Source organism: Anabrus simplex, chromosome 3, assembly GCF_040414725.1.
Source record: "Anabrus simplex isolate iqAnaSimp1 chromosome 3, ASM4041472v1, whole genome shotgun sequence".
Classification (NCBI taxonomy): domain Eukaryota; kingdom Metazoa; phylum Arthropoda; class Insecta; order Orthoptera; family Tettigoniidae; genus Anabrus; species Anabrus simplex.
This window is the reverse complement of record NC_090267.1, coordinates 320,538,136-320,563,179: the sequence shown is the minus strand read 5'-3', so window position 1 is coordinate 320,563,179 and position 25,044 is coordinate 320,538,136. Positions and strand designations below refer to the sequence as shown.

General features: G+C 39.5%; 1 protein-coding gene across 1 annotated transcript in view; it reads left to right on the top strand.

Annotated features, from left to right (window-relative positions):
• LOC136867272 (corticotropin-releasing factor-binding protein) overlaps positions 1–25,044 on the top strand; it is a 563,493-nt gene that overhangs the window by 271,154 nt on the left and 267,295 nt on the right. The window contains exon 3 of the mRNA XM_067144418.2: positions 21,433–21,493. Coding sequence (XP_067000519.2) covers positions 21,433–21,493 — 61 coding nt within the window. The remainder of the gene's footprint in view (positions 1–21,432; positions 21,494–25,044) is intronic.

The following is a 25,044-nucleotide window of genomic DNA, read 5'->3' as shown; positions in this document are numbered from 1 at the left end:
TCCCTTCTCTTCCCGTGTCTCTCTAAATCCAGTTTTTCTCTCTCTCTAGATTTTCCGTGTTTTTTTATCACTATTTCCGCCATCAACGTGGATAACAACATCACTTTCATAGGCCTGTGTCCTCTCACTTTACCTATCCTTTCCGCGTCATCTGTATCAACTTCGCTGAAATTAATTTTCATTTTTCATTTTCTGGAAGACCTCCACCACTTTATAAATTATGCCCACTTTGTCCTCTCCCTTTCTTCCGGCACACCTTATATAAATATGCATTTTCTCCTACCGGGCGATTTGGCCGTGCGATTAGGGCGCGCGACTGTGAGCTTGCATCCGGGAGATAGTGGGTTAGAATTCCACTGTCGGCAGCCATGAAGACCGTTTTTCGCGGTTTCCTATTTTCACACCCAAGGCAAATACTGGGGCTGAACCTTATTTAAGGCCACGGCCGCTTCCTTCCAACTCCTAGGCCTGTCCTATTTCATCGTCACCATTAGGCCTATCTGTGTCGGTGCGACGTAAAGCCAGTAGCATTTTCTCCTACGTTCCTGACTGCTGGCTTCTACTTCTCTCTTCAGCTTCAACGCTTCCTCTTCCATCTTTTTTATTTTCTCTCTTAGTAACACAATTTCTCTCTCATTTCCCACTTTGATCATTGTTTCTTCCGTTTTTTCCTGTATCCATTGCCTCATATTTTCGAACTCCTGCACTTGTTCCTGTATCATATTTTTGATCTGTACAAACGGGAAAACTTCTTCCACAACCTCCTTTACCACCTTCCTTATGATTTCCACGTCCTCCCAGCTCATGTTGCCACTTGAATTCGGGCCGGGGTTTACTTCCACGCCCCCAACAACTAGCAATACAGTTATCACTGGATCCCGTATTATATGTAATTACATATTCTGTTCCCATGTATGTAGCTACTGGAAAAGCTAAAATGTCGGTGAATCACATTAAAGGGACAATTATTCCAGGGGTTTAAAGTTACATATTTCGATGCATAATAAATATTTTGAAAAATATTGCATATTTTAAATATTTTGATGAATATAGCGCATTTGAAATAAAACACTATTCTTTTTTCACCAATTTTATTTCGACTTAAGATTTTCAATTAAACACTTGCAAATAGTTTAAAAGCCTCTACGTCTCTAACGTCTAAAAATGATTTAATTTAGATTCTATCAAAGAATCGCGTCCCTTAGCTATGTTGACGGTGCAAGTCTTGGGTGTCTCGAGCTGTGTCTGTCAATCTTCCCTTGCACAAACTTCGTCACATTGTTGTTCTCTCAGATTTATTGACTCTTCTTTTGTGATCCCTTCGCCAGTCCTCGGTTTAAATGTCATATGTAAAAGCGGCTTTTCTCTTTTCTTTCTTTCTTTCTTTTCCTTTCTTTCTTTCTTTCTTTCTTTCTTTCTTTCTTTCTTTCTTTCTTTCTTTCTTTCTTTCTTTCTTCTTCGGTCATTGCCCAAGCTTCACTTCCATAAAGGGCTACACTCCATAGAGAAGTCTTCAGAAAGATATTTCTAATAAGCATATCTGTGTTTGATGAGATCAAATTTACTTAATAAGGACCTTCCTTGCTTTCCTTTGGTTCTTTCCTTCTCCCTTCTTCACTGTCATCTTCCGATAACGACCCGATATTGTTATACACCAATCATCTTTTACGCCACTCTCCGCTTAACTTGCCCACTCCCCGATCACACCAGACTCCCACTATACCGGCACACTCGACTTAGCATGTCCGTAGTCGTTTTCTTGTTTAGGCTATGGACCCACGGTAGACTTCAATTTTCTGCTGTATATCATGATCTTGAAAGCCTTGCTGTTGGGAGACTTTGAAAGTGTTCATAAAATCTCCGTCTTCGTTTTCAAATATCAGCGGCCGGGTTGAACAGTTTCTTTGTTGCTTGATGGGATTTCAGATTGTATCAGTCTTGAGTTTTTTCTGGACCAAGAATTTTCCTCATGATATTTAGTTCTTCATTCTGAAGTAAGAACGGTGCTAAAGATAGAAAAGAGAATGTAGAGAACATTCTGTTCTCTACATTCTCTTTTCTATCTTTAGCACCGTTTCGCTCGCGTTTAGAACTTTAGATTTGTATGTGTGGACATGCTTTTTTTGTTGTAAACATCGCACGTTCTCCAGTACGCTCTCTTGAGTTTCTGTAGGTGAACTTTCTGAGTTTTCTTTTCTAAGGCTGTTGGTTCTACAATTTTACCAAGTGTGGAACCCATTTTATCTGCCTGTATTTTGTGTTCAGGTTATGAATGTTGAATCTTTCCTTTATGCCAATAATAATAATAATAATAATAATAATAATAATAATAATAATAATAATAATAATAATAATAATATCTTCATTATTAATTCATATATTAATAACTATTTCCTATACTGGCGGCGCCGCGAGTGCACTGCATCTCATGTCTGGATCTGCCCAGTTTTTGCGGCTGAATGCACTCCCTGACGCTTACCGTATGTTGAGGGATGCATTCATTTGCATTCATTATTGCATGTGTGTGGTGGTTGTTAATGTGGTGTGTTGTGTAAATAGGAAGAGGGTTGTGTTGGGACAAACACATACGCACTGTCCCTAACCGTAAGTATTAACCATACAAAACCAAACCAAACCCCATGGCACTACAGCCCTTGAAGGGCCTTGGCCTACCAAGCGACCGCTGCTCAGCCCGAAGGCCTGCAGATTACGAGGTGTCGTATGGTCAGCACGACGATTCCTCTCGGCCGTTATTCTTGGCTTTCTAGACCGGGGCCGCCATCTCACCGTCAGCTAGCTCCTCAATTCTAATTACGTAGGCTGAGTGAACCTCGAACCAGCCCTCAGGTCCAGGTAAAAATCCCTGACCTGGCCGGGAATCGAACGCGGGGCCTCCGGGTAAGAGGCAGGCACGCTACCCCTACACCACGGGGTCGGCAAGTATTAACCATACACATTTATTTAAAGTCTCCAGCCCAGCCGAAAATTGAAGCCGGTGGCTCTGAACCGAGGGCCACTACGCTGACCATTCCGCCAAAGAGCCGGAGCATTAGTAGTAGTAGTAGTAGTAGCAGCAGCCGTAATCGGGGGGGGGCATGTAAATGCTATTCATACATATAACACAACTTCAAACACAGTATTTTTGCTTGAGTTCTTTGAAAAACCCTGTAAAATTTCCGTTCAGCAGTTCCTCCAATTACGAGTATAATTGCGCCATTCATTAAGCCAAATCGTCATAAAAACAATAAAATCGTACGATTCATAATGAGGCTTTGAAACGGCTAATTAAAAGAGCTTCTAAATGACTGGTATCTGTGCTAAAGGCTCCGCTGGGGGTAATAATTCGTTATCGAACTACCTATGAACATGTGCTCTGAAAAATTCATACTTAATGCAAAATAAATATTGATAGATCAGTACAAGGAAGATAGAGAGAAGGATGTCCGTACATGAACGCGTGTTGTTTTCATGTTAATACAATGAAGCGCACCTTATTCAGTTGCTCTCTTCTCCTTTGGATCTTGCATTGAGGACTGTACTAATGAAACATATATATTTACTATCCGGCTCCATGGCTAAATGGTTAGCGCGCTGGCCTTTGGCCACAGGGGTCCCGAGTTCGATTCCCGGCGGGGTCGGGAATTTTAACCTAAATTGGTTAATTTCGCTGATACGGGGGCTGGGTGTATGTGTCGTCTTCATCATCATTTTCATCCTCATCATGACGCGCAGGTCGCCTACGGGAGTCAAATCAAAAGACCTGCATCTGACGAGCCGAACTTGTCCTCGGACACTCCCGGCACTAAAAGTCATACGCCATTTCATTTTTTCATATTTATTTACTAGTCAGCGAGCTTTATACAGAGGTCTCACAGTGTTCTGAACTTTAAAGTAGAATTATGTCACCGAACAAGAAGAAAGCAAATATTCACCAAGGGAAGCTGATAAGAAATATGACACGAGTTAAGACACGACCTTTCGGGACTTCCTGGTCGACAATAACAACTGCTGAAAAATTAAATATATTCTGTTTCTTCCGACGCCGATAAATGACATTATCGCTACAATTGTACAAAAACTAACTCGTCAACAACGAAGAGTAAATTGTAAACTAGCATTTATTCTGGCACTAAATTGAAATCGCACACATATACCAACATTTGACCTAGTGTTAGCGATCGGTTGCTCTTTCTTACATTGTCTACGTGCGTTTAGGCTCGTCATTCTGCCTTCGTGTTACTTCCATGTTTTCCTGGAAGTACTAATTTCACCGGAGAAAGGGTGGTCCCCACCGTTGGCTGTCCTTATAATGCCTTCTCGCGGTTTTTCATTCTCCGGCACTAAGGTGAATTCTGGGACAGTTCCTAGCATAGACCACGGCCGCATTCAACTTACCTTCTCCGAACGTCACAGCACTGCCACAAATCTCCCTGGACTGACCAACTGCATTACCGTCCCCCCTGTCCGAGTACGGAATGAAAACTTTTGCCCACCCACACTTCACCGAATACAATGTTGCTATTCATTTCGTCTCTAATGAATTCACTTCGTTTACTTCTAATACCTTATATCCAGCTAAAGATCTACGGGGCCTTTCTGCTGTCTAGATTTTCTTCTTGTCGTCTTCAATCCAAGACTGTTTCGTTTCCAAATCTGAAAACAGACCTGAAAATCATTCAGTAAATTTTAAGGAGGGTGTCTTCCTCCTTATTTCTAAAATTTTTGTTTAGGATTTGATTCTTCCATTTCATTATTTCTGTTAATCAACTTTGTGCGAACATTCAATATTTTCTTTCAAATTTACAGTATTTGTTTTACAGGTTTTGTACTTGTATATTCTTGTAGACTTTATGTGTCAGTAATGCGACAGAGCTTCTGGTTTTATAATTGCGCTATTTAGCCGTTTGAGACAATATAATCGGCGACAATATTATTATACCCGCATGCGAGTCAATATCTACGACGATGATAAGGGTTATGTCAAATAAACGACTCCTTTCCAGAAAATAAAGTGGAATATTTATTGGAGAGTACAATATCCCTTGAAAAATATAAAGAATTTGGAATTGGTACGCACCATCTCTTCATTGACTTCAGATCAGCTTATGACAGTATTGATAGAAGTAATCTCTATGTATCAACCGAAGAGTTAGAAATCCCTAGGAATTTGATCGCCCTTTTGAAAGCTAGTATGGAAAATACTCGGAATCAGATTAAGATAAAGAACATGTTATCAAGTGCTGTAAGGACCTTTTGTTCAATATAGCTTTTGGAGAAGATTATTAGAGGTGCGGGTATTAACACAAGTGAAACCATCTTATATAAATCAGTTAAAATTTTGGTGCATGCAGATTATATCGATATAATCGCAAGAACACCAAGAGAAAGGAGGGAATCTTTCACAAGCTTCGAAAAAGCAGCAAGAAAGATAAATTTACAGATTAATGAAAGAATAAATACTTACATGCCCGTGAAATGCCAGAAGGAACCAGAAAAGTTGGAAGACCAAAGCCAAGGTGAAAAGAAGGGGTGAGAGAGTGCGCCGTTCCCGCGTCCAGGCTGGGTCGCAAAGAAATCCTGAGCTTATTTCAGCATAAAATTTCTAATTTCGAAAATTCTTGAGGTCATGGGTCCCGAAAGTAAAAGACGTTGGGTGTGCTCGACAGCTAGATTCGCTTAAGTTAGCCTGATGGACGTCTCCATCCCGCAAATCAGTAATTTTCGCTTAATGAAATTCCATAATACTTAACCTACGGGTGTCTATAACTATTTAATTATCCTAAAATATCACAAGCAAGTTAGTAAGTATGACCAAGATCATTTATTAAATTAAAAGATTCTTGAAAATAAAATAAAATAGATAAATTCTAGGAAATACGCGTTTCTCTTCTCCTACAGATAATTAATTAACGAGAAAAATGTTCAAAGATCTTTGACTGAAAATAAACATTAAATATTTACATTCATTCTGTTGGAAAGTAGAAAATAATCTTGAGATGCTTCGTAAAATTCTATCAGATTAAATAAAAATCTCGTTTAAGTTCATTATTTGTCTGCTTGAATGAAAATATTTCCCAAGACTCGCTTAAAATCACAACATTTTGCAGATCTATCTGGCAAATTATCGGACATTCCTTTCTGCCTAGATTTAAACATTAATATTTCATATAGTCATGATTTTGTATCATCATAGCTAATCAATGAAATAATAAAAACAATAATCTTCTGATTTATATCGAGGATTTCAGTTTCAGTAGTTCTCATATGTGGATGTTTCAGGAAGAAAAGTTAAATGATAAGTCATTCAACATCATTGCATTCTAAAATGATTAAAATTACTATTATCAATAGCTCATGTGGATATTATTTTTTTAAAAATCCATAACTTCAGTTAAGTGCCAATTATTTATATCACGTACAACATATCAGTGACTTACAACATCTTACTCTTTATTATTTCTGAAAAATATGTGGTCTGTCATCTAAGAAGGCTTTCAAAAACAATATATTCATCAACTAATCATTGGTAACCTCTTCAATAACATTATTGAGATGAATAAGTCTGCATTATATCTCTATTTACTACAGGAAACACGACTGTGTTCAGGAATTTGGGTTAATGTTGTTTAATTCTGCTCAATTTTCCCTATACGGATTCATTTTGATGATCTACCATTGCCAATTCGATATATGTAAGCTGTATTGATCATATTTAACGTTGGATGCGGAATACTGAAGAATTAACATGTCATGGAATTAAATATATGCACTCTTAACCTTAAATTGCGTCTGTTAACTTAATATCACCATAAAAAAATCTATCTCTTCTTTCGACGAAATAATAAGCATCACCATCATTACTCTTCTTATTATTCAACTATTCTTCATATGCATATCAACCGTTCCATTTCTTCACATCGTATCTCTTCTTTCATTTCAATAACTTTCATATATACCTTAACTCGACGCATGTGATTCCATAACTATCATCTATTCACTTAAATATTTCCTTTTCTTCTCAATTCTCTTCGGATTCACTTCATAATACTCATATGTCTTCATATAATTCAAGCATAACCTGTGCATTGCACTGTATCACCTTTATTTCGTAACATAACACCCTAACACCCATTACATTAACAGCAATGTTGTTATACTTCTCACAATTCAAGTAAGTTAACCTCTTATTTATGATGGATAACATTACGAACGCATAATTAGGTTACCAATGTTCTAATACATCCTAGCCAAAGAATTGCTATTTTCAGTCAGATGACTCTCTATTATCTTCCTACATCATCATGTGTACGCGATTTTACATTTAAATCCATTCTTCTTGGGCTAAATCAACGTTTCCACCGCACAATTATTTATCACAATAAGAAATGGCACTTTTCAAAAAATATATCTAATTTACTTACTGCGTAAATATTATCATATTAGATGTACTGGGACATCTAAATGGGCATGGGCAGGTCATCTCCGTCAACTCAGGTCATCTTCCCCGGACATTCGGCCTCGATCTTCTTAGCTCATGTTGCTGTACACATCTTGCGCAGATAGAAAAAAAATATAAACAGACATGGTCAGTTTCGTCATATTAGTATGTTCAAAGCCTTCTAACATTCATATATGTGTTGAGAAGATTACTTATCTAAGTTTAATTCCGTTACTGTCTTCCAGATTACCAATATGTCTACCTAACTTCAACTGTATAATTTGATTTATAATTTTATATATCGCTTTAAATTCCCGTGGCTTTTTTTTCTTTCTAGGAATCTTAAAATAATATCCGCCGCTCTTGTTCTGTATTTCATGACGTAGTCTGTTAGGTATGTATTTCAATAAGCCTCTTTAATTTCTTGGTCTTATTATGCGACTCGACTCAATACTTATATAGCTTTCCGCTCTTTTCTTTCAATATTACTCCAAATTCCTTCCAATTCAGATTTGTTGCTTGTAATATCCTCTTTTTCTCGTAGTTATATTGTCGCTCCGTGTAGCTTGCAATGATTTTTCTTGTGGAATTTTTAATAATAATAATAATAATAATAATAATAATAATAATAATAATAATAATAATAATAATAATAATATCATAACAATCCTATATCCTACTTTACTTTTCTCACCGCCTTCTTTATAATAATTCTCGCCTTTTTTATGATGTAAATATTATCTTCTTGTCATTGATAATTGAATTCGCGTGCCGTGTTTATTTTTCTCCAAACTGTTCATTTATGACAGTGAAATAGCACAAGAGGATGTAAAGATAATTTGAATTAAGAATTGGAGGAGTTCTGCACTTAACAGGAAAGAATGGGCAAAACTTCTTCAGAAGGCCAAGGCCCAAAGAGGGCTGTCGTTCCAGTGATGATGATGATGATGAGTACAATATCATTTTATGTTATAATAACTGTAGACGATGCGTTGAAGATTATCCCTTTAAGGTAAAATAACTGTGAAGTCAGCAATATGGATAAGATGATCACTGTCGATTGTAACTTGATGGTTTCATCATAACACATTTCTATAATTCTGAAATTTTTCCTAGATCGTCCACTTCCTGGTATTAGATCTTACAAGAAACGTAAGATGTGTAAATATGAATAGTAGAACAGCTACGTATATGCCATAAAAACTAGGGCCACGATTAATACTTGGGAATTAGCCTGAGTAAGCAAACACAGGACAAGGCACGCCTAAAAATCACTCAAACAGTATTTTACTGAATACTGTCTTAAGTAAATTTTTATTATTTGCTAGATAATGAGGACCGGAAAGAAAATCCTTGCCTTAACGGATCCATTTTCAGTTGTTGACAGTTACCCGACATTTAGGATTATGCGCCCTCTGATAATGTTGATAGGCGTTTTAATTTTACACTTGGGACTACAGGACTTGTGTCACTGTTTTCGTTCAACGTATATGGAACAGGAAAGCACAGGGGGATGCTGTCACTTGAAGTAGCCGGAACATTAAGGCTCCCACACACAGACGCGGTAACCAGTTCGGAACGGTTCAGGACGACGTCTAGTTATATTGTGGTAAATGGAATCTCCCACATTGGCGCGGTATTCCCTGGAGCGTGATGGTATCGCAGTCAGTTTATCACCTCGGTAAGCGCAATATCGCCGCGGTAAACTGAGTTTCATCTTTCGAGGAAACACTTTCACTTCGGAAAGTCACTCTTGATGAAGACGAAGGTGAAACCCAGTAATTCTTTTTACCTACAATACATTTGTATAGATAGATTCAGGATGCCATGTGTATGAACTTATATTTATAATTACGTAAAATATTAATGCATGTATCAGTGGTCAATATTTATGATAGTCCATGGGGAAAGAGAGCTTAATTTACCACAGATCATTTTGCAGGAGAGAGAAGAAACATAATTTTTGTCTAAATACTTTGTATTTAGGTCACTGCAGCAAGCGATACATTCAGGCTTTCTCAACAACGAATCTACTCCTATTTCAGGCATATTTTTTGGTCATCTGATACCTTCGGCCCTTCATTTCCTTTACCGTTGTTTTCTCCGCCCTTCTTTTCTTTTCTGCTTCTATAGTTCCTTCGAGAACTGTTGTTTGAAGCACTTTCCTTCTCATAACATGGCCTATATGGTGGCTTTTCTCTTTAAAACAGTGTTCGGTGTTCTTTGACTTTTTTACTACTTCCTTGTTTTTCATTCTATCCACCCACTTTATTCCTTCCATTCTCCGCCAAGCTTACATTTCAAAATCTTCGATGCCAACCTTACCTTTTTCATACACCATGTTTCAAAATTGTGTAAGAGAACACACCATACGAAATATTTCACTGGTCTTTATCTCATTTGTAACTCCATTCCAGTGTGTATTTATTTATGTATTTAATTTATTTATTTATTTAATTATTTATTTATTTATTTATTTATTTATTTATTTATTTATTTATTTATTAAATATCCTGTACATGAGTAGACATATATTAGGGTTATAATTTTGATCAGTTTTTTAAATTACTGGGGATTGAAAGAAAAGTAGGAAACTAAATTATTGAAGATGTGATGAATGAACTTAAGAAACTGTTTGTAGCAGCAGGATTTCCTGAACAGATGGTATAATGGATTTGAAAGTTCCACATTACAACTGTTTAGGTGAAACAAAGTTCGAATCTTGTCCTTCCAAACATGGCACAGTTGCACAGTAAATGGTACTCTTTCTCAATATCCACCAAAGCACAAGTAAAAGCCTGCAATATTAATTTTGAAGTGCTCGAAGTAGCACTTAAACTTTCCATGGCCGAATAGAGACCGAGTGACAATGAATTCGGGCACTAATGTTTTGCACAGGAGTCGGCTATATATATCGAGAGAAATAATTCTCATTTGAGATACCCTGTTCCACTGTATTATTAGATGTGTTTTGATTTGGGCTTTTGCATAGCTTAGGGGTGATTTGTTGAAGGTGATTTCTATATTAGATGAGGCTACTTTTGCGAGGATGTTTGCCCTTTCATTTCCGGGAGAACTGGTGTGTCCTCTTATCCAGGAAAGAAAGACGCGGGGGCACTGCTGTCCTCTAGATCTTATAGTAGCAGCTACTGGATTGACACTCTGCTTGTCGTTGATTGTGTTCAACGCAGCCTGCGAGTCACTTAGTATCCGAGCGCTACTGTTGTTGTGTTCACACCACTACACAGCAGACTTGATGCCTCATAGCTCGGCTTAAAATACTGAGAAGCTGGATGACAATTTGTATTGGGCTGAGAACACTTCCCTGTTATTCTTGTAGACAACGACTGCTCATCCCACTTTGTTAGATTCAGTGTTGTTAGGTGTGCGATAGCCGTCTTTGTAGATATAGTAGTCATGGTTGAGCAAGCAGCTATTGCAAACGTAAGTCTTGAAGTTACTAGGTTGACCGCATTTCAGGAATTGACAGTTCTTCTCCAGTGTGGTTTCAATAATTGGTTCAGGTGATGCTACGTTTTTCTTCATTAACGTGTGTTCAGCCGTTCCGATGACAGTAAAGAACAGGGATTCTATTCCACCGATGAGAAGGGCTGCTTGTGTAAGTATTGTGCGATAGGGACAAGAAATTCGAAGGACGATTCCTGTCTGAATCTGCAGAAGACTTTCCTTAGCCCACTGCTTTTCAAGTGTAGAACGGAACGATGAAGCACAATACAATATTAGTGGAACAGAAGTTGTGTAGTATATCAATCGGAGTATTTCTGATTGTATTCCCCAGGGCGGCCTGTGTGCAGTAGCAATGGCCTGAAGAAATTTATATTTCCGTTTTAGTTTATTGAAATGTAGCCTAAAAGTAGAACCTCCAGGTATAAAAGTTGATCTTCTTGTGCGACTTCCTGTCCGTTCATTTGAGTTGTGGCTTTATCAGGTTTCTTCTTGTTGTGAAAACCATAGCCTTAGTTTTCAGTGGATTAAATTGCAGCTTGTTTTTGGAACCCCAGTCGAACAGAATATGTAGTTCTCTATTCGATTGAGCGTTTAATTCAGCGCCATTGTCAGCTTCGATTAGCAAAAGTGCATCGTCAGCGTAGGCAAAAATCTTGCAGTTCGTGGGAAGAGGTACTTTGAGGACGTCATCTTACAAGATATTCCAAAATACTGGGCTGCAGGTAGATCCATGGGGACATCCTTTGTTGATGTATTTAGTTGAAATTTATGCTCCAACTTGACGTTTCGCTTTTCTGTTGCTGAAGTACGCTTTGAGTGATTTTGTACAGATTACGCGGGCATTGCTTTTCCTTTAGTTGACAAAAAATTTTCGGCCAGCAACCGTTATCAAATACACCAGTTATATACAAAGAGATTAATAACCGCATTTTTCGCCTTGAGGAGATGTTCCGAATCCATTCAGTTGTATAGAGAACAGAATCATCAGTAAATTTTTGTTGGGTAGAGCCGTAGTGAAATTGGGTTAATACGCCACGACGATACTTGTGGTACATAATTTCGTCCATTAATGGATTCTCCAGAATCTTTCCGAGAACTGACAAGAGGCAGATAGGTCTGAAGAACTTGGCTGTAAACTTTGTTAAGGTGCTTTATTTAGAAACTACCTTCACTACTGCAATTTTCCACCGGGTAGGGAAATGGTTCAAAGATAGACACTTACTGAACAGTGTGACAAATAAGGATGGAATATTTTGATTATGTTGGTGCATATGCCATTCTATTTTATCTTTTTTGTAGAATGATTCGCTCGACTTCTTCATGTGAAAACAGTACATCATCAGCTGTATCAGTTTGATCGTGGATGAGATTCTCACCTTTTTTGTGCTTCTGTATCCTCTGTTTCACGTGGAAAAACGTGTTTAGTACAGCATTTGCGGTATCGGAAAAGGTTGTAGTTTATCCATGTTCAGTCTCTATTGAGGTTAGGTTATTGAGAATTTTTGGATTCCTGTTTAGCTTCTGAACAAATTCCTAAGGTTTAGATTTTGCAGGGATTAAACGGAATTCTTTCCAGCGTTCCTATTTTCTTTTAAGGATTAAGTTTTTGTATTCCCCTTTGATTGCTAGATAAATGTCGCATTATCTGTGACGTAGGACCTGGCAGCAGCTTCTTTTATATCGCCTAGCACAGTCCAGTGCACGTTTTCGCATGATTGTCAGTTCTTCATTCAACCAGAAATTTTTACACGGTTTTTGAGATTTTTGATAGATTTGCTTCTTGTTCAAATGCAAATGTAAAAATTCCACCACATTTGCATTCGCACTTGTTTAGTGACGTCTATATGGAACCAAAATGAAGTTCTTAATATGTAGATTTGCTTCTGCCTGTTTGTTTATGGGGTCAGCTAATATATCTACTAAGTCGTCTAATTCCGTGGCAGTGTTGCAGGTAGCTAATTTCTTCTGATGTATTTTGGCAGCCTGTTGTAGTTGAGACCATTTGACATTTCTTGCTCTATACGTCCTGGTTGAGTGATTATTAGCGTTTATTGGCTGTATTTCTGAAGTTGATTTTAAGGTTGGTATAATTAGTGTTCGGAGTGTGTTGGAACGTCACTTACGTCCCAATCGTAGATAAGACGGGGAAGTTCTGGACTGCATACAGTTACATCTAAATAACTCTGTGAGTTGGTGCGTCTGTAAGTCGGTTTACCGTTATTGTTTAGTAAAATTAGAGGAGTTGCAAAAGTCATAGTCTTCCTCGTGCTTCTTCTATGGGACTGTTCCAAGCCGCATGTTTAGCGTTGAAGTTCCCGGTGATTAGGAGTAGTTTCCCATTTAGCTCATCACATATCTTATGAAGGCCGTTTAGATCCATGTCAATGTCTCGTTTTAAGTCAACGTTGCAGATGTAGAGGCCCTGTTGATTAAATGTGGTACACATGGCGACCCTGTCAGCAGTGCACTATTGTGAGAGTAAGCTGTTTTTCGTTTTCGTTATGATTGCAGCTCGAATCCGTTTCGCGGGCGTATTCATTTTCATTGCGTGGATGCAGAAGTTTTGTCCAAAATCTAAAACTCTATTATTTCTTACGTTTGGTTCTTGAACACATAAAATTGTTCTTTCATTATGCTCGAAATCTGAAATGAGTTTTTGGGTAGGCACAACTGATTTATGCAAATTTTGTTGATAGACTTGGTGTTCAGGCATAGTTTAGATTTTAAAATTGAGTATTTTCGGTATTTTCTAAATGCGTTCCTTTAGTTTTGTAATTTACAATTAACTCACTCAGTCTTTGTTTTTAGGCAGTCAAGAATGTTGTGAGCATCTGAGCAGAGTGAACAGCACTTTCCCTTACTACAATTTGTAGAGAAATGTCCTTAGCCCACGCAGTTGTAGCAGCGAATCACGGAAACATGTTCGCTGAAGTTGAATCTCATGAATCCTACGTTGAGTTCCTCGCAGTTCCGTAGTGCCTGGTAGATCGCTGGACTGACTTAGACTACGGCGTAGTTCGTGCTGCCATCTCGTGATGTTTTCATGAAACATAGAGCTATGTCGTCGGGATTGAAGAGGGTAGGCTTGACGACTGGATTCTGTTCCACTGTGTAATAAGCGTTTCTTTTTGTTAAATGCCTCCTTTGCCATGGCTGTGGTTATTCTGATTCTTATCTTCACAAGGTGTATGCATAAGTATTTTCGGTTTTCACTAAGAGATGGCGCCAGCAAACAGTACGCAATGTATGAATTTGACAAATACGTCAGTTTGCTCGTATGACATTAACCTACGAACACACACAAGTTGAGCCCGGAAAACACTAGCGTACAGTCACCATGTCGACGTTTGTGCCTGAAAGAAAGAACATTTGCGGCATGCATTGCTTTTCTTATTTAATCAAAAGAAGAAAAAGGCTGTGGAAAGTCATCGTTTGCCAGTAGAAACATATGGTGAACACGCTCCGTCGATTAAAATATATGAGACACGATATCAACAATAGTGCGAAGACGAGCAATTGCAGGTGTTACTGGATGATAACCCAACTCAAACTCAACAGAAATTGGCACAAACATTTCATGTGTCACAAGAAACAATCAGCAGACGTTAACGAGCAATAGGGAAGATCAATACACTCAATAAATGTGTCCCTCACGATTTGAATGAAGAGCAAATGGAAAATCGCAGTCACTTGTGAAAAAGTCATTTCTGTACCGAATTGTGACGAGTGACGAAAAATGGTTTCATTTTGAAAACTCAAAGCGGAGAAAATCGTTGCTGTCACCTGGCGAAGCCGGACCTTCGACACCAAGGCACAATCTCTTCGGCAAGAAGACTATGCTTTGTGTCTGGTGGGATCAGAGCGGTATTGCGTATTATGCACTCTTGAAGCTCGGTGAAGCCGTTTATACACAACGCTATCACCAAGAAATGATTAGTTTAAATCACGCATTGATCGAAAGATGACTGGAATGGGCCAGAAGACATGGAAAAGTGATTTTATTACACGACAAGGCACCGTCTCACACAGTAAAATCAGTTAGTCACCTTGAAATCGCGTGGGTGGTACATCCTTCCGCACTCGACCTACTGCCCCGACCTAGCACCACCTGACTATTACCTCTTCGCATCAATGGGGAACGCATTCGCAGAGCAACACTTCAGCAATTTCGAGAAAGTTGGAAAATGGATCGACGAATGGTTTGTCGCAAAAGACAAGCAGTTTTTCTGGCATACTATTCATGACTTACCTGAAAGGTGGGTGAAGTGTGTAGAAGCCGATGGTCAATATTTTGAATAAACAAACAATGAATTTCCCTTGAAAATTACGTGTTTTCTTTACCTCAAAAACCGGCAAAAACTTACGCAAACACCTGGTAACACTTGTCCAATTACCATTTACCATGCTTCCCAAATATCGATTCTGTTTAACCTGTTCAATGTTGCCTTCTGATGTCATTACCTCCATATCTTCTCGATCGCACATTGTCATGGCCTTCGTTTGTTAACGTTTATTTTCATTCTCTACCCTTCCATCCTTCTTCTAGCCTGTGCATAATCACTTGAAGAGATAATGGCAAGTAATACCACGTCATCTTTAAATCTGATACAAGTTATCTTCTGGCTACTTCTGCTTACACCTTCCGGTTCCTAATCTTCAAATATATTACATATTATCATGTCTTTAATATAAATGTTAAACAAGTTTGGTGAAATACCTTGTATTAATGCTCTCCCTAATTCAAACCAGTCTGTCACACTATTCCATAATGACAGGTAATTATTAAATACTGGTGGAAACAAAAAAAAAAAAAAAAAAAAAAAAAAACGGCGAAGCAAATGCAACTTGCAATCAGCAGGTTCAACTCCGAGTGAGGCGTGGCATGGGGCGATATTCCACACTATCACACTACCACCCCGAGCCGAGGAAAAGTTACCTTATAAAATGAATAACGTTTTTCTTGGTAACATAAAATTATGAAATTTAAAATATAAAATATCCCAGTGTATGTTGAGTTAAAATGTGTATTCGATCAGATGATCGATTTTGGAGAAATAATGTCTTAAATTTGACGCATGATTGAAATACGCTTAAAACTGTCACTTGAATTCCACCTACAGTAAAAAAATTAAAATATAAATTAAAGATCCGAAAGCTAGAAGACCTGAAATGAAACGAGGAAAATTGATCGTGTTATTGGATTTTCTGTAGGTCTATTATTTCATAAACAATCTCCAAACTCGTGAACACCTACTAATATGGTCTAGAGTAGTCAGTTAGTCAATTTGTTCTTTTGCTATGTGGCACATCGTTATTTCTATTCTTTTATATACACAATATACTGTTAGGAGTTTATTGTATCAAACAGCTGAAAATTACAACAACCATAATTTTAATATCAAATTAATTGTTCTGTCGTAGACTCTCCTTTTACGTGACACGCAATTTGATTGGTAATTGACAGGGCTTAATATTTGATGAACGGTAATTTTGATTTTCTCATAAATAAATAAATAAATAAATAAATAAATAAATAAATAAATAAATAAATAAATAAATAAATAAATAAATAAATAAATAAATAAATGTAAATTCATACACCGTTCATTCTGGTTTGAATCTGTAAACTGTGAGTGTAAAGTATTGCAGTGATTTATGTTCTAGTAGGGGCTGCCTGGCCGAGGCGGTAAAGGCGTGCTCGGTTCGCCCGGAAGGACGTGGGTTCGAATCCCCGTCAGAAGTCGTACAATTTAAGAAACTAGATTTCCACTTCCGGAGGTGCATATGGCCCTGAGGTTCACTCAGCCTACAGCAAAAATGAATACCAGGTTAATTCCTGGGGGGGGGGGTAAAGGTGGCCGGGCGTAGAGATAATCACTCTACCATATTTCGTGCCGAGGGCCTTCATGGCCTGTAGGGAGGTGACTTTGCTTTTGCTTTGCTTTTATGTTCTAGTGATATTTGTTTTAATGGCAATCGGCAAAATAAAATTGTAGGAATAAAAGTAAAACAAACTGAAGTGCAACGATAATATTATCACAATAAAAGTATATTTAGAACCATAAGAAATCTTACCTAAACTAATCTCAATATGTATAGAACATACGAGATCTCATTAAGCAGCAAACTTCTTCGCAGCAAGGAATTAGGATGAATTGCAAATTCGTCTACCTGACTGCTGAGGAGCAACAGATTTCTGCAAGATATCTTACCCATTTGTCTTTTTCTGAGCCCTCCAAAATGTCTTTCATCGTGCACTAACTTCCCCCCACCGGGTAGCTCATTGAAAACGAAGAAAATTAAGATAAATACCCGTAAGATGTGAGTACAATTTACAGTCCTACTTAAATTCCATCAAAATTCCTTCCTAGTAATACCATTCCTTGACTACAATAGAAGTGGCAGAAGCAGAACTGGCACTAGTAATATCCTTCCTTGTGCAGCCAGTTCTTGTGATGAACGTTAATCGACAAAGAAAGGGTGATGAAAGGTTAAGTTTTACGCCGTGTGGTATACTAGTAATTACGGCCAGGTTCTTCTACTTTTCTATCTAGTTTCGTCATCTATGAAGTTTACACCGGTTGCGGAGCCACTGCTGAAGAATCTCCAGGATTAGTAGAACATAGTTGCATTGTTTCCACACCTTCTTCTCTTTCAACATAAGGAGGGTCGAAAAGTTGCTATTCTCGTTTCATCTGTTGAGGCCAAGTGTTTTAGGTCTTTCCTCTTCGCATAGGGGCTAGATAGAGGTTTAGGGAGTCTGTGGCTACATGTAATGAGTAGAGACGGGAATTTGTCTATTTGCCTATTTTATTCCTGTGCTCAGAAACGTAGGCTTTTGAGATATAAATCCGTTTCAGGTTCCTTTAAGCTGGATTTAGTTGGTTTTATTGTGCCTATAAATGCCTATTTCAGGGGTTTGTGCCTATTTGGAGTATAATTGCCTATTCGATGCCTATTTGATGCCTTTTTAATCTATTTTAAAGAAGCCAGTTTTCTTCCAGTGCATTACATTGCAACTGATGCGCTCGACAGTATTATCTTCTCATTTCTCAAGATGTGTTTACCCCACGAACAAAAATGGGAATTCTTCGAAGTCACCAGAAATAGTTCTTGGGAAATTTTCGTCAGAAGGAACAAGGAACAATTTGACCTCGAAGCCTTCAACCCCTTCAACTTTCTAAGACATATACGAGAACCAATCAACGTCGAACCCTTATACCTCCTTCTCGATGTGAATTGTTGTACGCGTACGCTTTATTTTCAAAACGTGTTGCGATTTATTGTGAAGAAGAAGGGTGTCTGTGGCAATACCCGAAGAAAAATCATCGGGCGATTTGGATGTGCGCTTAGGGGCGCGCAGCTGTGAGCTTGCATCCGGGAGATAGTGGGTTCGTGCCCCACTGTCGGCAGCCCTGAAGACGGTTTTCAATGGTTTCCGATTTTCACACTAGGCAAATGCTGGCTCTGTACCTTAATTAAGGCCACGGGCGCTTCCTTCCCACTCCTAGGCCTTTCCCATCCCATCATCCCCATAAGAACTATCTGTGTCGGCGTGACGTAAAAAATGTAATTGCAAAGAAAAATCTCGGAAGTCCTACTGGCTGAAGCGGTGGATCACAGGGGATCCCAATTTCACTACGGATGGAAAAGTAGTCTTCTGCCAAGCTTGGTAAGTTCGTTTGTTCCTTTTATCTTTTTTTTTTTTTGTAACTGAACTACGATCGCATTTCATTGTAGCATTTATAGGCCTATTAATTTAAGTATTGTGGAAAGTTAATTTTGTTACAATGCTATATTAGTCGGGAATTTTAAATAATTTATATTACTAAAATGTAGATAATCATTTTATTACTGAACGAGGAGTTAGAGCGCCGATAGTCTCATGTCATAGTGTAGATGAAAATTAAAAATCGGTCATTTGAACTCTGATTCAATTCCCGCGAAAATAGAGATTTACAACTGAAATATTTTATTTCTGTATTTCTTTCTTTCTTTCTTTCTTTCTTTCTTTCTTTCTTTCTTAATCTGTTTACCCTCCGGGATAGGTTTTTTACTCGGACTCAGCGAAGGATCCCACCTCTACCGTGTCAAAGGCAGTGTCCTGGAGCGTGAGACTTTGGGTCGGGGAATACAACCGGGGAGGAGTAGTACCTTTCCCAGACAGCCTCACCTTCTATGCTGAACAGCGGCCTTATGAAGGCATGGGAAGATTGGAAGGGACAGGCAAATAAGAGGGAAGGAAGTGGCCACCTTTTTTAAGTTAGGTACCATCTCGGCATTTCCCTGAGGAGAAGTGGGAAACCACAGAAAAGCACTTCGAGGATGGCTGAGGTGGGAATTTTATTTTTTTTGCTAGCGGCTTTACGTCGCACCGACACAGAAAGGTCTTATGGCGACGATGGGATAGGAAAGGTCTAGGAGTTGGAAGGAAGCGGTCGTGGCCTTAATTAAGGTACAGCCCCAGCATTTGTCTGGTGTGAAAAAAGGAAACCACGGAAAACCATCTTCATGGCTGCTGACAGTGGGATTCGAACCCACTATCTCCTGGATGCAAGCTCACAGCTGCGCACCCCTAACCGCACGGCCAACTCGCCCAGTGATGTGGGAATCGAACCCACCTCTACTCAGTTGACCTCCCAAGGCTTAGTGGACACCGTTCTAGCCCTCGTGCCACTTTTCAAATTTCGTGGCAGAGCCGGGAATCCAACCCGAGCCTACGTTGGTGGCGGCTAATCACGCTAACTACTACACTACAGAAGCGGACTACAACTGAATTGTAATTTTTAAAAATCTTGAGTAACTTTCAGCGGTGCTATGTGTAGGCTCTAGTAAACTCTATTACGCTTCCGCTATGCCTTCGCGAAACATAGGGTGAAGATCGAATGTGGTGCAGCTAGGACGACATCACAGAGGCTAGACATACAAGATGGGCAAACGTGATGCAGGATCTATTGCAGGCAACAGAAAATAGTCTTCATGACAGCTGACCCGGGTGACCAAAGCAGGCCAATAGAAACATATAAAATTTTCACAAGTCTGAGATTTATAGTGCCTCCGTTTTAATTTTTCTATATAAGTAAGAATATTGCTGGAGGCAGCTTGGTGAGTTTCTGACAAGCATGTAGGAAGGATCTCTCCTCTACGCTTCTCAGGTATCGTTTCGCGTCATTTTCATGATTTTTTCACCCGGTGAACTCGACAGGAAACTGCCAGATTATAACTGAACATTTTGAGGACATATTTCCATGTAAATTACGAATTCTCTTGTTCCTACTTTAAAGTTTTGTATTTCTAGAAACATCACCTCTAATAGTCTTTCTCTTTTTTTAATGAAACAAATGCATGGTTATACTGTCCGACTCGTTGGCTGAATGGTCAGCGTACTGGCCTTAGGTTCACAGGATCCCGGGTTCAATTCCCGGTCGGGTCGAAGATTTTAACCTTAATTGGTTAATTCCAATTGCTCCGGGGCTGGGTGTGTGTGTGTGGCGTACTCAACATTAGAACTCATCACAGACATGCACGTCGCCTAATAGGATGTCTACGAGAAAAAGACCCGCACCAGGTCTCTTCGGAGGCCATACGCCATTATTATGTTTATATTAAGCATTATTGCCAATTAGCCCAGCTTTAGGAATATAAGAACATTGTAATTTAATTCAGTTTTATTATTTTTCAGATCAAAGGTGAAAAAAATACCATATAGATCAACATACAAATACTGCGATGCATTTGACACGAGTACAGGCAGCTTTTCTGCCAGTCCATTGTGAACAGCGACCAACAACAATTTGCTACAGACCTGTGTACTGCGATGATGGGAGCTAATATCCCCCTTGCATAAACTGGAGTATCTTCAGACTTCAACAAGCTGCCGGGAGCAATCACCGAGTAGGAGACGAGTGGTTTTCCCCCGGTGGAGTCATTTAGGGTTGTGGAAGAAGTCAGGAGAAATGTTGACCGAACCTCTGGGAAGGTAGCCGCTGTCAGTAAAATGTTCCATAAGAGTCCTGCAGCAGAATCCACGATGGAAAACGACGGCAAAAGTAGCCAGGGTGCTACGAGGTGAGGTAGATGAAGCATTTGAACTAAAACCAGATGAAGTGGCTTCATTGAAGTTTTGTCCAATCACTTCCTCTGATGAAGAGATTTCTCTCAGTACAAAACATTCTGCCCGACAGGAGAATAAGATTGTTACCCGAAAACATTGAAACGTTGCTTGTTGTAAATTCATTTTATAGTAATTGAGCGTGTTTGAGAGTATTTTTTCGTGCCCATTTTGTTGCCTATTTTACACGTTAGTGCCTATTTATATGCCTATTTTGGCTAATTTAAGAGCATATATGCCTGCCTCTTTTAACTGTTTTTAGTGCCTATAATTCTCGTCTCTAGTAATGAGTCATACCTTTTTGTAACGTTGGAGGATGCTATAAATTTATTTATCTGGTTATTGATATATCCTTGATTGAAGATTACAAATACAGCTTGTATGTATGGCGGAATTTATTTTTTTCTCTTTCCAGGTCGTATCCCGGCAATCTACCCTTTCCAGGGCGAGGCGAATACAGTATCACCCTATCAAGGGTAAGTAAATGATTGTATACGAGAGCGTGTGGACTTTTAATACACATCCATGACACAAAGGATCTGCATGCATATTGCCTGAGTGACCCATGTCCCGCCCACACAAAGAGAGCTCCCGACTTTCTCACGCAACACCGCGTGCGTGTTTTTGCTCAGATAATACGGGGCTGATATGCATGGCACGTTACGTGATTCGTGTCCTTTAGAACGAATTCTGATCTAACCGTTTACGTTCCACAAAGCGGGTATTTAGTAGAGAGATGAAAGATAATCTTTCTTGACAGAACTGGAATTGAAGAGACTGGCAAGTACCCCACGCCTCGCTGTGGGTGATGCTAGCTACTGAATATTATTGAGATAAATTCTGATATATTCGAGGTACTCTTTAAATCATACGACTGTAATGGGACGCTGAATTTCTACAACACAAAAATTAATTTTAAATTAATTTAGAATTCGTTATGGGTTCAAAGTGCGAAATAAGTTAGGAGGACGTAAAATCAACAACATCAAAGAAGAGTTTACGGTCTCAAATATAAACTACGTGATCAAAAGTATGCGGTTACCTACTGGAAATTTTTCTTAAATTCAGCCCAATAGTGGACAATAATATGGAGTAGCCATCCTTGTCCTTTATTATGGCTCGAACTCTGGGAGGGTAAATGTTTTCCAAGTGTCCGAAAGTCTCCGGAGGAATGGTGGATCATTCTTTCAGCAGCTCTGTAGCAAATGTAGTTAGTAATGTAAGTAGTTGGTTCTGGAGCAAAGTAGCCATTCTAGTTCCTACCAGGAGAGTTCTATTGAATTAAGGGGGGGGGGGCAACTTAGGCTAGAAAGTCCATTTTCGAAACCTTACTGTTCGTTAACCGCTCACGATCAGACTCCACTTTATGGTAGGGAGCATTATTTTGATGAAAGACAATGATCATCTCACATGCAGTCTTCTACCGTAGACAATGCATATTTGATCAAAATGTCCTTATACCCTCCTTTATTTAACGTACTGTGTTGTATCACGAAAGGACCGTGTCACTTCCATGAAGAACACATCCACACTGTCACTCCACGTCTGCCAGATTTCACAGTGGCTTTTGTACAGGCTTGCACGTATCGCTCACTTGGAATTCGCAACCCCCAAAGTTCCTCTCTGGCTGTCCCGTGGTGTAGTGGGATACATCCCCCGTAAATCACGCGTCTCCATTTGTCCACGGATGAGCGAGTAGCACTTAGCGTTCACCGGCGAAATGTGCGGTTTATGGGGGAGGGGTGTTGCCGGCTTGAACCCCATTCTTCGCATCTCCTAGCACACAATAACGGTTCTAGCTGCATAATTACTGGCACTGTGCAATTAATTGGTGACGACGATTTTCCCGTACCACCTTCTCCACTCCTAACGACATTTCAGCCAACACAAGTGACCTTCACAATATGAAAAAATAATACATTTCTGAACTGTCTGCTGTGAAATGTAAAGGCTTTTAGTTAGATTTTAAATCCCAATCTCTCTCTCTCTCTCTCTCTCTCTCTCTCTCTCTCTCTCGCTATATATGTATATAAGCAAGTCGGTCTGGAGCGATCTATATATAAATATTTAAAAATGAAAATAGACGTGAATTAATGAGGCACTTCCGGAAATCTCAGAAATTTAAAATTTGCTACGGGAGAAGCCGATGACCCCAGGATACCTAGAAAAATCGAGAATTCTCAAAATTCTCTGAAGGGGGCACGCTGGGGAAGTCAAGTTTTGGGCTCAGCATAGGAACGCAGTGGTATAATTTATCCAAAGCGACAACCTATAGGTTTCGTGGGCTTAAAAATGTTCAGGAATTTCTTAATTTTTATCCCCCGTCCCCCTATTCAAGATGGCGGCACAACCTGCCAGACGAGGTAGAAAATTGAAATTTGGCGAAATTATAGCTTTTAGTCTCTAACCGACGGAAAAATCCCAAGATGTACAAATTTGTCAATTTTACCCCCAAATATATCCAAATATGGAGGCAATTTTAATGACTGTGCAGATATTCCTTTTGAGGTATTTGTTGGCTAAACGGTAAGTCGTATCACAAGACGGATGGCACAATCTCCGTTCAATTTGGAGTGAACTATAACTTTGATCCTATGACTTCTTGTCGTATCTCTCTCCCTTATACGTTACATTTGGTCGTATTTCTGGATTGTTCGTAAATTTGGTGATTTTCACACGTATATTTCATTGTTTGGCACATTTATAGGAAATATAGGATCATAAAGATTTGTGCACACATTGGCACAATGAAGGGCCATATGTGGTCCAAGCTTCATGATCCTGGCTTATACATAAATATGCAAAAAATGTTCCCAAATTTCACCCAATTCAAAGTTTTGAGCTCACTTTAACACATAAATATGGTGAGATACGAGAAAATGTTTTAGAACTAAACAAATAGAAGGATAAAAGTGACGTCTTATAGCACAAAGCGATTGTTAATATCATGTACCGTGTAGAAGTAGTGAATCTCGAAGTGGAGGTCTACACTTTAATAAATTTAATGAAATTTCAATTACGGCGTGTAAAGTAATTTATTTATAAATCCGTATAGATGTAAGAAACCGTAGCGAAGCACGGGCACATTTGCTATTTGCTGTAATATTCCCGTGTCTGGGCAGATGACCCTGCTATGGTAATCATTCATTCATTTTTGGGTCCGGTCGGCATTTCCAAAAACTGCAGCTGTGATGGCCTTGTTGTTTCTTCTAAAAGCATCCTGTTATCACAGGAGGGGACGAGTAAGTAGGTGGATTGGGTCTTGTTCAGCACCACATTCACACGAGGTTTCTGCTTTTGCTGGAAAGATCCCCTTGTCTTCAGGTTGGTCTTGCATTGAAGGACACCCACTCTTAAGCAGTTGAGGGACTTACGTACTCGGTAAGGTAGGTCGGCGCTGGAGCTAGTTCTTCCTTTTGGTGACATGTCTGTGAGCAGTGAGCTCCTCGATCTGTTAAGACGAGTTATCTCTGGTGTTCACTCCAGCGGCAGAGTCCTAACAAGGAAGCTCTTGCGGGATCTGACTGAGGTGAGACCTTGCAGCTTAGTGACCTTGGAGTGGATGTCGATGGTCATTCTCTTGCTTTATTCTCTCGGCGTCTGCAGCAGAGGCCCTCCAGATGTTGGGTATTTCAACAACTGGGTATAGTTTCTGCATTGGTGGTGATTTTTCTTTAGGCATCCTGAGATTATCCTTAATGCATCGTTGCCAACAGTATGAAGTAGACCGTACAGCCAGCGTCTCAACGTCGGGTGTCGGGTGGCAAGAAATTACTAGACAGCCTGAGAGGACCAACGGCTTCGGGCATAGGATCCCTCTTGGGAGGATGATGGTGCCTTAGACCAGGGCCTCTCAAACGCCCAAAATCTCACGCGTGCAAATCGAGGCGCAAGCGCTCCGTGCACTGTGCATCGGTCCCGCTCGACTGGCTCCGACCAACGCTTCATCTCTGGGCTACTCGGCTAAGCTCGGCTCAACTCAGCTCGGATATGGAGCGCTACGGGGCAGGTGGGGAAGAGGGAGGCA